Source organism: Dermacentor andersoni, chromosome 3 (genome assembly GCF_023375885.2).
Source record: "Dermacentor andersoni chromosome 3, qqDerAnde1_hic_scaffold, whole genome shotgun sequence".
Lineage (NCBI taxonomy): Eukaryota > Metazoa > Arthropoda > Arachnida > Ixodida > Ixodidae > Dermacentor > Dermacentor andersoni.
The window spans coordinates 155,880,147-155,893,565 of record NC_092816.1 but is presented as its reverse complement, the minus strand read 5'-3'; the positions used below and the strand labels follow the sequence as shown (position 1 = coordinate 155,893,565).

At 47.2% G+C, this 13,419-nt stretch overlaps 1 protein-coding gene across 1 annotated transcript in view; it reads left to right on the top strand.

Annotated features, from left to right (window-relative positions):
- LOC126524580 (lysosomal alpha-mannosidase-like) overlaps positions 1 to 13,419 on the top strand; it is a 72,385-nt gene that overhangs the window by 14,554 nt on the left and 44,412 nt on the right. The window contains exons 5-6 of the mRNA XM_050172881.3: positions 2,378 to 2,483; positions 3,059 to 3,156. Of these exons, the coding sequence (XP_050028838.1) occupies positions 2,378 to 2,483; positions 3,059 to 3,156 (204 nt within the window). The remainder of the gene's footprint in view (positions 1 to 2,377; positions 2,484 to 3,058; positions 3,157 to 13,419) is intronic.

The window sequence follows — 13,419 nt, the reverse complement described above, 5'->3', positions numbered from 1 at the left end:
CCCCTTTACATGATCACTTGTTGGGCCGACATTTTGGGGCTTCAATTGCGTCCCACGAATCTCCCTCCTACTCGTTTCTTTCCTCCGTGTGGCAACTTAGAAATAAAATGAGCGAGATGTATACAAAAATGCTAGGATGAAAATCAAGTGTAGCTTACCTGAGTAATTCAAGCAGGATATGCGTGACTATTTGTCACCACCCCAATTCAAGGGGGATGCCGATAAATCATCATCCTGCCAACAAAGAATCGTTTTGTTCTTTACTTGTGAACGCGATGATGATTTATCGGCATCCTCTTTGAAACGGGGCGATGATAAATGGTCACCTACAGCCTGCTTGACTTATACTCAGGTATGCCATACTTGTTTTTCATTCTAGCATCTTTGTATACATCTCGCTCATTTTATTTCTCTTCCCCAAAACTTGTCTATCTAACCTGTACCGCTACGTGTGCCTGTACCGGATCCGGTCCTATCAATCTCTTCCGTGCTTTTTTTCCACCGATACTCTAAACGTCTCTTGCTTATCTGGATTGCTGACCGGTTGATTATTCCGTTCACGTTAAATCAACCACATAAAGCTGGTATGGCACCGCTTGACAGGACCGCTACAATGGTACATGCCAATTTTTTTGTAGTTTTCGCTTTTCCGTGGAGGCTGAATCTACTCAGCCTGTATGCGCACGCGCAATGATGAACGTGCCAATTTGCCTCCCAGCGGCGGCAATTTGTACTTTCGTCTACTCTAATTCCCTGCCTACACTTACGAAATGAATCGACTAGCCTAAACCAATTTTTTTTTTTCTTTTCCCCAATTTTTCTGTATTTGATTTAAACACAACAGTAAATTTCACTCGTGCTTTTATTCACTTCATTGTAGGTTGTTCTCATGGGGCTATAATTAGCAAGAATCGAAGCGCTCCCTTCGCCCTTTTTTTTGCGCTTTCGTTTTACTACACTTTCTGTCTTTATACAGAAGGCGGCTTCTTCAAGTTGACTTCGTTACGACAGAAGAACTGGAAAAGTGTTTCTTCTTTTTTTTTTTTGCGGCTGTCAATATGCAACAACACGAACAATATTTACTCATTGCTCAGTAACGTTCCTTGTCACTTAACAACATATAGCTTTTTATTGATGTTCGTTCTGCTGTTCCGCGCGGATTTGCACCCTGTTGTTATAAGGGCAAACGCGCAAGTTTTACTCGTGTGCTTTGCGCGACAGGAACATGATTATTATTTATGCGCGGGGCATGAACCTGAATGTTGTGAATTTGCAACTCAGTGAGTAAAACAATTCTATTTAAGCACGTCTGTCTAAACTCTAGCTAACCTTCACGCTGTGGATATTTTTTCAAGGAAATACTGAGTGAATAAAATAAGTTCTCACAATTGCGAAACCAATTAAGTGAATGTTTACTCCAACGGACACCACTCGAAACTCTTCAAGAACAGTGCGCGTAATATTACGCTTCTGTCACTGCTACAGCAGAAAAGACAATGCACCTCGAGAGCTACATGAATGGCCAATGCCACGCTCTGCAGCTGATCTACGAACCAGCACCACGCTGAAAGAATTCAAAACGAAGCCAGGGGTTAGACGCGACAGATTAATGTCATTACGGAGTTTTGCTGGACTTCCCGAACGATGTAGGGTTGCAGACATTTCTATCAGCTTTTTGTTTTATTCTTTTATAATATTCTCTAAGGCATCCCTCCTCGAAATAATAATAATAATAATAATAATAATAATAATAATAATAATAATAATAATAATCGAAAGGCAGGATAAAAGAGAAAGCATCACCGGGAAGTGCCACCAACACAAATGAAGACAGCTCGCACAATAAATAGCGTGTCACTGACTAAAGCTTTATTCTATCAGGAAAGGGCGATCGATGGTGCGCCCCTGCGAATGTTTACTCGAACTGGTATAGCGGAAAACAGTGTAAGGCTTACTGCGCATCACATTTCGCTAGCTATCGCGTGACAGCTACGCATTCTGGGCGGTGCCGTGCATTTCGTGGTGGCTGCATTGTAGCGCCACTGAAAGAGACGCAGGACAGACCGTATATATACACAGCGGCGGTCTTGTTTTTTTGTGTGTGTTTGTGTGTGGCGGTTTTGTTAGCGCTACAATGCCTTCACTGAGTATCAACCAACTAGGCAAAGAATAAATTATTTTGCAAATTTATCTCCTTGTGTGAGCTGCGTTGGGACTCACTCAAAAAAAAAAATATTTAAATCCACCGAGCTATGAGCTACAGGTTCCTTTCTTTCTTTCTTTCTTTCTTTCTTTCTTTCTTTCTTTCTTTCTTTCTTTCTTTCTTTCCTTCTTTCTTTCTTTCTTTCTTTCTTTCTTTCTTTCTATTATTTTGCAGATGGGAATGGATGGATACTTCTTCGGCCGGATCGACTACCAAGATTTCAGAGCACGCAAGAAGGACCACCGGCTGGAGTTTATTTGGAGCGCCAGTGATAACCTCGGTAAGTTCAATTCGGTGTGCGTTTGGCAGCACATGCAAAATAAGATGAAACAAATTAGGAATGTGGCAGCGCAGATGAAGATGTAGAAACTTAGATGTAAAATAGAAGACGCGAAATTGCCGCGCGCGACAATGTTGCATATATTCGAAGGCTTCTTTCACTTTCGGAAAAAAAAAAAACGCTTTTATGCAGCACGTACTCAGCAACGGAAAGCTGTATCGGGAGTTCTTTGATGTTGTTCTACAATGCTCTCATTGGCGCTTTTCATCTAATTATAATATTTGAGGTGTTGATGATTTAATTAACTGTAATTATGTAATTAGGCGAAATGCAAAAAGAAAAAAACTCCGAGTATCTCCAAGCGACGGCAAACAACATTACCTTTGTTCTGTCACGTGGCATTTGCGTATTTTTTTTTTTTAATTTTGGTGTATGACAGGGACACCGTGTACATGTCTTTAATTTACAACTAATAATTTTCTGCACTACATTTCTGTCCCTCGCACTGTGCACTGTGCTCCGAATTTACATACTTAAAGAGAAATTCCGTGGTGCTTGTTCTTTACTTTGCACAGGAAAGGCAGCCAACATTTTTACGGGTGTCCTCCCAAATGTATACAGTCCTCCGAATGGATTTTGCTTCGATATCTACTGTTCCGACGATGCCCTAGTGGTAAATATACCTTTTTTGTGCGTGTGGGTATGTGTTAGAATTACACGCTTAGCTTCTTTGTATACATAGTAAGCGATGTATAACTTTATCTTTATGTACTATACTACGATTGATTATGCACTTAACCTTGTAAAGCGTATGGGCTCGCATATGTTTAAGTTGGTGCATAGTGTTGAAGCTGTCCTCCATCACTACATATAATCGTGCATGGGAAGACGTCAGTAAATGAAATGAAAGAACTCCAAGATGTTTTATGGTGGCAGCAGTAAGGGGAAAAACATATGGAAAAAAAATTTGTAATAGCAAAACTATTTTCCTAGCGATGTTTGTGATTTCGAGAAGCGTGATTTATTGGTCGGCTTTCCGATTAACAGTCACTGCTCTTATCGTGATTCTTTTCCAATTGGGCAAATGAAAAGGGTAGGCAGCGAAAAACAAAATGTTTTCTTTTTTTTTTTTTTTTTTGTAACGCCGCCTGCACTAGAATATCGATTTCAAGTGCACAATGAATTTCAAACGACATTTTAATGAAAAACGCTGACACTTTTGTTCCTATTGCCTTTTTTTCTGGTTACCTGCCTATTCTAAGCTAGTCAGCGATTTATTCATTATGCTAACCGAAGAAGCTTTTTCGAACAATCGCCTTACAATACCTTTATGGACGCCAACCCTTAGCGTTCGTGTGACTTTGAGCAATCATCAACAATACGCGATGAAGTGCTAAAAATAGCCCCGTACAAAGGCTTCAAACTGATCAGGCTGGAAATTAATGCGCAAAGAACACAGCCCTTGCATCTGCATGTTTTTTAACACAGCCCATGCGCAGTCGTGATAAGCAGCGTCAGCTGCATCTTGAGGCTGGCAGTGATTTGTTGTTCTGTTCAGTCTGACAGTTCATTTTGTATTCGCCTATTTTCTTCAGTGACAGGTGCAAGTAGACCCCGAGAGGCACGAACTTCAGAGCACTCTGCTACGTAACATGGAGGACGTAAATAAACTAGGAGAGGGCGTTGCGTCACGCAGCCGGCCTCGACAAGCCGGCTCTCCGTGATGCCGTTCCCTTCGCTCTTTTCCTCGTAAGGTCGGCCCGACACGGGACGCCTGAGACTAGGCGTATTGGCCGAGAATATGTGGCTCCCGGTAGTTTCTAATCCACGTGGCGCTTGCTCGACTTATCTGCTATATTCTAGGCACTATATCTCTGCCGTGACTCTGCCTGCAGCAAACAGTTTCACACAATTATTACTAGCGGGAGCTCTCGCGATAGTGTCTACGGGATCTGCAATTGAGCGGGGCGGTTCAGGCAGCGTGGGAATGATGGGTAGTGCATTGATTGCCTAAACTTCGTTCCTCTGGCTTCAAGCGCATCCGTGACATTCTAAATCGATCATTTTCGACAAGGTGCCGTGTGATAAATAATGAAATAAACTTTAATTAAGTGGTTCGACGTCAGGATTCCAACGCGGGAGCTTTGATATTGAAATCATTACGCCACAGACGCATGCATCGACAAGTGGCATAGAACGCCTTTATGAATTTCTCGCAGGTAAGCCGGCGCGCGTTGAGACGTCCGGCACGTTTCGGTTTGCCCACCACGACAGGCTGAACCGCTGCAATTAACAGCGATTACTTCACCGGCTGGATCCATCCTTAAAGCTGCAAATGCCATCAAAAATTTCCCGCTCTGAGGCGACAGTATTGTGCCGCCTCGGGCTTGTGGTGGCATTTATGGAGGCCCACTCGTTCCGCATCGGAATGGCGGATACGCCCATGTGCGCCTCTTGCGGAAGCACAGAAACGATTGAACACATTTTATGTATTTCTTCTCAATACGACGTCAAGCGCGAAGTTCTCCTGACAGCACTGAACCAGCTGGACTCTAGACCATTTCCCGTAATGAAGATCCTTGGACCCTGGCCGTACGCGTCGATGGCACAGAAAGCCACGAAAGCGCTCTTGAAATACCTCAAGTCGACAGGTCTTGGGAACCGTGTGTAGACTCGCTGCGAACCTTCAACTGTGCGCGAAACTGTGCTCTCTCTCCCCTCTCTCTCTTCATCCCCATACCTCCTTTCCTCAGTGCAGGGTAGCAAACCGGACGTGCGTCTGGTTAACCTCCCTGCCTTTCCTGTCTTCTATTTCTTTCTCTCTCTCTTCCTGTGTCTCTCTATAGCGATCACGTCTGTTCACAGGGTCCTCTGCATTCATGCAAGTGTACATTGCTTGAAATTTAGGATAATGAAGGCAGATAAAGGGCATAATACAAAAAGCCACAAGAAAGTTTCAATCCACAAGCGCGACGATCAGATCAATCCGTGTACTGCCCATCATTCCCATGGTGGCTCACCGATTGCAGAGTTAGAGTTCCCTCTAGTAATTATTGCAGGGCTATGAGCTGCAGAGCGGGTGCACTAAAACGTACCGCGCACTCTGATGTGACGATCACGTGCTGGGCCGACACGTTCGACGTCTATCATGTGGCGCCTTGTTCTCTCCAAGTCATTTCCTTCTTCCCTGACCGGGGCACTTTAACTATTCCATTGATATACATTTCCGCGCTTCGTCGATGGTCCGAGAGATGATGCGTCCACGTTGTCACCAGAATAGGCGAGTCGTGAACGGTTGCTGATTAGAAAGGAATAGAATCAAGCGACAGGAATCTTCACACAATACTGGCTCACATTTACTTGACCATCTTCTGCCCTCAAAGGCAATTATAGGTTGGCGGCCGTAGGACGGAAGGACACCGCTCGAAAAAATTATAGGGTTTTACGTGCCAAAACCACTTTCTGATTATGAGGCACGCCGTAGTGGAGGACTCCGGAAATTTCGACCACCTGGGGTTCTTTAACGTGCACCTAAATCTAAGTACACGCGTGTTTTCGCATTTCGCCCCCATCGAAATGCGGCCACCGTGGCCGGGATTCGATCCCGCGACCTCGTGCTCAGCAGCCCAACACCATAGCCACTGAGCAACCACGGCGGGTAGGACACCGCTCGAGTGCCTCTACATGTGTTGTAAGCGACGCCTTGCTTCGGCTCTATCGCGGGATTTCGTGCTCGCTCGTCTTCTAACCGCACCCGCAAAAGTCTCATTGCATGAAGAATGTGGTGCTAGAGGGTGACGCAATGTGAAGAGGGTGTAACAGAGCGTATAGGAGTTAGAGCAGGAAAGCGTTTAAAATGAAGCTTTAAAAAAAAGTAATTCCCCGGATTTCCATGCAATCTGATTATGAGGGGCGCCTTAGCCGGGACTCCCGAATTATTTCGATCACCTGTACTTCTTTAACGTGCAACTAAACTTAAGTATAAACGGGTGCTCTTGCATTTCGCCCCATCTAAATGCAGCCGCGGCGGCTGGTATCGAACCATTCGAGCACAGCAGCGCAATACCATGTCCGCTAGGCTATACCGCAGCGGGTGCGAAAACAAAGGTTTCTTGCCAAACGACATAAATTATGCGATGAAAGAAAAACGGGAACAGTACCTACCGTGCACTTGAAGAGAAGAAAAGTAGAGCTGGAAGACTTGGTGTTCTGCCTTTCAGGCAGAACACCGAGTCTTCCAGCTCTACTTATTTTGTGGATTTCTTAGACTTTGCCAGTGAACTGCTATTTCCTCGGTGTTCTGCCTCGGTGTTCAGCCTCGGTGTTCTGCCTCGGTGTTCAGCGCTCGGTGTTCTGCCTGAAAGGCAGAACACCGAGTCTTCCAGCTCTACTTATTTTGTGGATTTCTTAGACTTTGCCAGTGAACTGCTGTTTCCTCCTTAACTTCGATGGGGATGGAGTCTAACGCGCGTCCGCCGGAGTCGGCAGTGCCCGCGGCGGCTGCCTCCAGGAAGCGCAACGGCACCGAGAGCGACACTGACAGCGACGACACCATGCAGTACTATGTCAGCGGTGAAGATTCTTGTGACGACGCCTTCGAGCTGGTGCGGAGTCGTAAAGCAAAACGAAGGTTTCTCAGCGCATCCTCGAATTCGAGTGAGTACACCGTGAGATCTTCGCGGAATACCGAGGAGCTCACCATCCTGTTCACGCCAGTTCTCGCAACTGACAACCTGAGACGCCTCAACAGGCAAGCCGTGTCTTGACATCTAGAGGCACTGGTTCCGAATGAAATCAAAGACATCAGAGTGAACACCCGTAAGTAGGTCCTAGCGATTGACGTAGAACACGCGGCTGCGTTGGATTCTTTGCGCAATGTCACAGAACTTGACGGGATGAAAGTCCGCCGTCATATTCCGCTGGGCAAACAAATCAGTAGTGGCGTAATTTACGATGTTGATGAGACCATTGTCGACTCCGATCTGTCGATCTTAATCGAGCCAGCTACAGAAAACACCATCATCACAAACGCGTTTCGTCTCGGCACGTCACGGTGTGTCAAAATCATATTTAAAGGCGAATCCCTACCATCGCATGTAAAAGTGGGCCACTTCCGACACGCAGTTCGCCCCTTCATATCAAAACCGCTGCAATACTGGAAGTGCATGAAGTTTGGGCATGTGAGTAGTGTGTGCAAGAACACTACCGCCTGTTCTCGCTGCACTGGGCCCCACACCACTAACACATGGGAAGAAAGTGTGCTGAAGTTCACAAACTGCAGCGGCCCTCACGATGCCTCCTCGAAGGAATGCCCTTTAATTCGCAAGGAAATGGCAATATTGAAGAAAATGGTTAGAGACCACTCGTCTCACCGAGAAGCAGCAACATCTATTAGGCGGCGACGATCGCGTCGCCGACGTCGATCACGAACCTCCAAAGCCTCTGCAGAGCGCCAGCCACGTACACTGCCACCCACTCTTCCGCCCAGGCCAAACGCAGTCAGCTCAAAGGACAAAGATGCAACGAACAGCCCTGCTGCTGACGCGTGGCCTGCACTCCCGAGGCTACATGCTCCTACTGAGCGAAATCAGACTTCTACAGCAAGGGACACTTCGACTGTTCCTGATAAACTGACAGACCAAGATCAAGAAATTGTTGTCATGATCAGCTCTCTGGTGAGTGCTATTCGTGTTATTCTGGACAAGATACAGACACCAACAGCTCGAAGTACGTTGCAAGTGCTGGATGCCATCAATCCGGTTCTAGCGAGCCTTCAGAAATCCAGTGCTCGAGAACTTCTACAGCAGAACCATGGCTCATCGACAGCAACAGCGATCGTTCCGGGATGATTTCAGAAGTGCCTCCATATTCCAATGGAATGCGAGAGGCCTAAGGTCACGTATTTCGGATTTTCGACAGTTCGTGTTTGACTACCACTTTCCTATACTGGTGATCTGTGAACCGAACTTACCAGCCTCCATAAGACTATCAGCATATGAACCTTTTGTTTCAACAACGTGTGTCTGTAGTACTAAGGTTCTGGTTTACATTCGCAAGGGCCTAACGTATTTTTCGCAACCCGTAGCGCCACACGACGGTAACCAATACGTCTGTGTTAGTGTGAAAAAGAAGAGGCTGTCTTTTACAATTATTGGCGTCTACCCATCCCCAACAAGTCAGTTTGACAGCAAAAGACTAGAAGATATTACTTCTACTACTCCCGGTCCTTGGATAATAACAGGGGGCTTCAACGCTCACCACCATATATGGGGAAGCTCCAGGATAAATTCGAGGGGCAGGTCACTAATATCATTTGCATCAGGTCACAACCTGTGTCTTCTAAATGACGGAAGTCTGACATTTCTGCGAGGAACAACGTACAGTAGCTGCCTTGACTTGACTTTGGTGTCACGTTGCCTGACTTCGAGCGTGCAGTGGTTCACTGATATTGAAACCCATGGAAGTGATCTTAATCCGACCTATGTGATAATCAATGGTCTAGACGCCGCATTACCGGATGTATCTCGCCAAAGCGATTGGTCAGTCTTTCAAGATCGAGTAGAAGACACCTGCAAGAAACATATCGCACACAGATTAGAAGACATAATTGTAGACGCAATGCAAGATTGCACGCGTTGCTTCACACATTCGAAAAAGCGTACAGAGAATGACATTGAATTGGAAAGGCTTCGTACAATACGTCGCCGTGCTGAAAGGAGGTACAGGCGCACAAAGTCAATTCTTGACCTCAGAGAAGCTCGGCGCATGCAAAAGAAGATAAGACGCCGAATGGATAAGCTAGCGGATCACAGATGGAAATGCTTTTGCGAGTCACTAGACCCCCGCAAGCCATTGCCCCGTGTGTGGCGTACCCTACGGGGTCTTTGCGCAAGACACCAGCAACGACACCCTTTTAACGCCCTCGCTCTCTATCAAAACCACCGTCAGATAGACGTTGCAGAGGAATTTTGCGCGCAAATCGCCGGCGGCACAGTTTTAGTCCCTGACATGGCTTTAAGCGACATCCCCGGTCCACGAGATACCAGTATGGAGGCTCCATTCTCTATGGAAGAGTTAGAAGCTGCTATGGCGCTCTGTAGGTGTTCGTCTTCACCAGTGCCCGATGGCATAACATATACTGCTTTGCGCCACCTAGGCCGAGGAGCACGAAGAGAACTCCTCAACCTTTTTAATAGTTCATGGCAAGATGGTGTCATCCCACAGGAGTGGAAACGCAGCCGCCTGGTACCGCTACTAAAAGCAGGAAAGTCGCCGCTCGAACTGGCATCGTATCGGCCTATAGCACTTGCCAGCTGCGTCGGGAAACTCATGGAACGCATGATCCTCATGCGTCTCGAATGGTACCTAGAACACCACAAGATTTACCCTGATTCTATGGCGGGATTTCGACGAGGCCGTTCATCGATTGACAGTGTCATCGATTTAGTGTCATCTGTAGAACAGCAAAAATCTTGGAAACGATTATCAGTAGCGCTCTTTCTGGACGTGAAAGGCGCTTACGACAACGTTTCCCATCAACCCTTTCTAGAAGCACTTTTGACAATTGAACTAGGGGGGCGAGTATATCGATGGATCAGAAACTACTTGACGCAAAGGTCCTTACGCACGGAAGATGGCCCGACTACCGACCACTACATATGCCGAGAAGTTCCCCAAGGTGGGGTTCTAAGCCCTATTCTTCTAGGGGTTCTTCTAGTATTCTTCTAAGGTGGGGTTCTAAGCCCCGAATCCCTACCGGAAGCAGTGAGTGTCTCAATCTACGCGCCGACGACACCTGCATCTGGTCATCAGCGGTCACTCGTCTGCAGGTTCGCGCAAGGCTGCAGAAAGCAGCAACACAGGCATCTGACTATATTCACACACAAGGCCTTACCATCTCAATAGAAAAATGTGCGTTAGTCGCTTTTACACGAAAACCAATGTCTCGTTATCCAGTATGCATTAAAGGGAAGCTGAAAGGTTTTCCAGAAAAAATGAGTGAACATCTGTACATAATGGTTTTCAACCCTCCGAATTCGAATATCGTATCGAAATTGAGCGAAAGAAAGCGCAAATATATTTTATTTCGACGAAAACTGCAGCAGCGGACACGCCCAGCTCGCGCGCCTCGTTTCCGCCTGTGATTGGTCGGGCGCCTCGTGACGTCAACACTAGTAACCGACCGCTGCCGCTACACATGAAGCGTGGTGCCAGGTAGTTTGGTGCTGTTTTTCTGAGACGGTAATGGAAAATGTAGAGAGACTGCGTTTTTCTGGGTAGTTCGGCGTTACTCCCTACATGTACGAGCCGATTGCGACCTCTCTCGATGAAGCAAACGATGCTGGTGCGAGCAGTGCTTTCGACGCGAACGAAAGCAAAGTCTTGGGATCTCCTCGTGTTGGAAATGCTCTTTGGTGAGTATGTTTTTTGCAAAGCGATCTAGTGATCTCGCGGATCTTTCGCCGTTTGAGTGAGCTCGTTTCCGGTCAAACAACTGTGGTGTTGTGTTCCTGCATGCCTCCTCGTGGAACGTAAGCGGGGATGCGATCGTCGGCATTTGTGCGCTGTCCAAAGCTGTCGGCAATCTACAAAGAGGGTTTAAATGCGTGAAAAGCTTCCCGGTTCATGCAGTACGTGTAGTGACCTTCATCTCTTGACTACCACGTTGACTACCACTCACGTTGATTACCTCTCACGTTGACTACCACGCACGTTGACTAGCATTCTACATACACGCAGACGCACCAACAAAGGAATGCAGGGCCGATCGAAGCAGATTACGATGACACGCACGCAGAAACAAGCGCGGTCAGGCACGGTCGCGGACGCTGCGAAGGAACGAAACACTAGAGTTGACGTCACAACACCGCGGCTTCCGGTCTCCGCTCGCATCGTCAGCGTCAGCAGCAGCACGCGGCATTCGACGGGGGGCGGAGCTACAGCGCAATTTCAACCGACGATTACGTCGCTCCTAATTGAAAAAAAACCCAAATTTTACCTACATGGTTTATAAAGTTCCCGCATTCGTATAAGAGCGTCTTATTGAATTCGACAGACTCTTCAGCTTCCCTTTAATGGCCAGCCTATCTCCTACAAGAGAAATCATCGGTTTTTGGGTGTCATTGGGGACCGGGACCTCTCTTGGAGCCCTCATGTTGCCCACTTGAAGAAGAAGCTCACATCTATTGTTCATGTCTTCAAGTTTATCGCCGGGAAAACATGAGGATCATCAGTGGGCTCCATGGTACAGTTATATCGAGCACTTTTTATCGGATTGCTACATTATAGTTCTCCCGTGCTTGCTAAAACATGCAAGTCAAACCTTCGAGAACTACAGAGCGTGCAAGCACAGGCACTACGTGTTTGCCTAGGACTTCCGCGGAGCGCCTCAACAGCAGGAACCATTATAATGGCTCGAGACCATCCGATCACGACTTACATTAGCATCGACACGCTTAGGGCCCATGTTCGTCATGTTTCACGCGTGCAATCAAGCTCTCTTGCCTGCCTGCCAGAACGCCGACCACAGGCGTCCTTGTCCAACGAGGTCAGCATCCATCGTGCCTGTCTACCATCGGGCTTCACACCCTCAGCACGTTCAACCTCAGCTTTGTGGTGTTTAGAACAACCTCAAGTGCGTCTCACGGTTCCACGGATAAGAAAGAAGACCGACCTGCCTACCTTGGCCCTGAAGCAAGCAGCTCTGGATTGTTTGAACACTTTCTACTTTGACCGAGTCCACATATGTACGAATGGCTCTTCCACTCAGACCAGCTCCACCGGCGCAGTGGTTATACCATCACGATCAATTAGTGTCCAATACAAGATTTCTCACTTGACAACATCGACCGGATCGGAGCTTGTTGTCGTCCGAGGTGCCGTTGATTACATTAACAATCAACCCGCTTATCAGTGGGCAATATTCTGCGATTCGAAGGCGGCCTTACAATGTCTTCTGTCATCTCTTCATCGCGGGTCGTGCGAACAACTAGTGTCGGAGATACGAGAAATGCACCATCGTATGATAACGAAAGGGCACGACGTCGTGCTTCAGTGGCTGCCTGGCCATCGCGGTATCTCCGGCAACGACCTCGCTGACGAAGCTGCTAGGAAAGCACACGAAGGAGCAACCCTTGTTTCTGTACCTTTATCGCGGACCGACGCAGCCCAACACCTAAGCAAGGTAGCACACCGTATGACATTAGAGAAGTGGCACACACCTGAATTAACCCAAGAACGATTGCATTCCCTCGACCCCTCTATGAAACTGCGCCTGTTACCAGGGCTTCTGCGAAATGAGGAAACAATGCTGTGCCGCTTACGCTTGGGCGTCGCATTCACCAACGCATATACGTTTTTGATTGGAATGACTGATAGCGCCGACTGTAATGCCTGCGGTGCCGAGGAAACTATAGAACATCTACTGTGCTACTGCCCATCTTTTCAAAACGAAAGACATGATCTCTGCACAGCTCTCAATCAGCTAGATAGAACACCGTTCACCTTGAAGAAGTTCTTGGGACCATGGCCTCGCATATCACAGCTACAAAAGGCCACAAAAGCTCTGCTGCGATATTTGAAGGCTACTGGATTGAGTCAGCGTCTGTGATCCGGACTGAGTGACCGAACGATATACCCAGTAGACCTTCTCTTCTTCTTTTAATCTTTCCGTCCCCATTTTCCCTTTCCCAAGTGTAGGGTAGCCAACCGGGCTCAGTCCTGGTTGTTGTTGTTGTTGTAGCAACAACTGGTTAACCTCCCTACCTTTCCTTTATCATTTGCTCTCTCTTCTTCTCTTTATTGAAGCCTGCGCAAATATATGCAATTCGCAACGGGCTTTGCGAGAACTTCGTCACAAACGTGCGTCTGGCTTTTATCGTGCATAGCATATGTGGTTGCACAACACGCGACTACATGCGCGCCCTTTCCGTCCGCG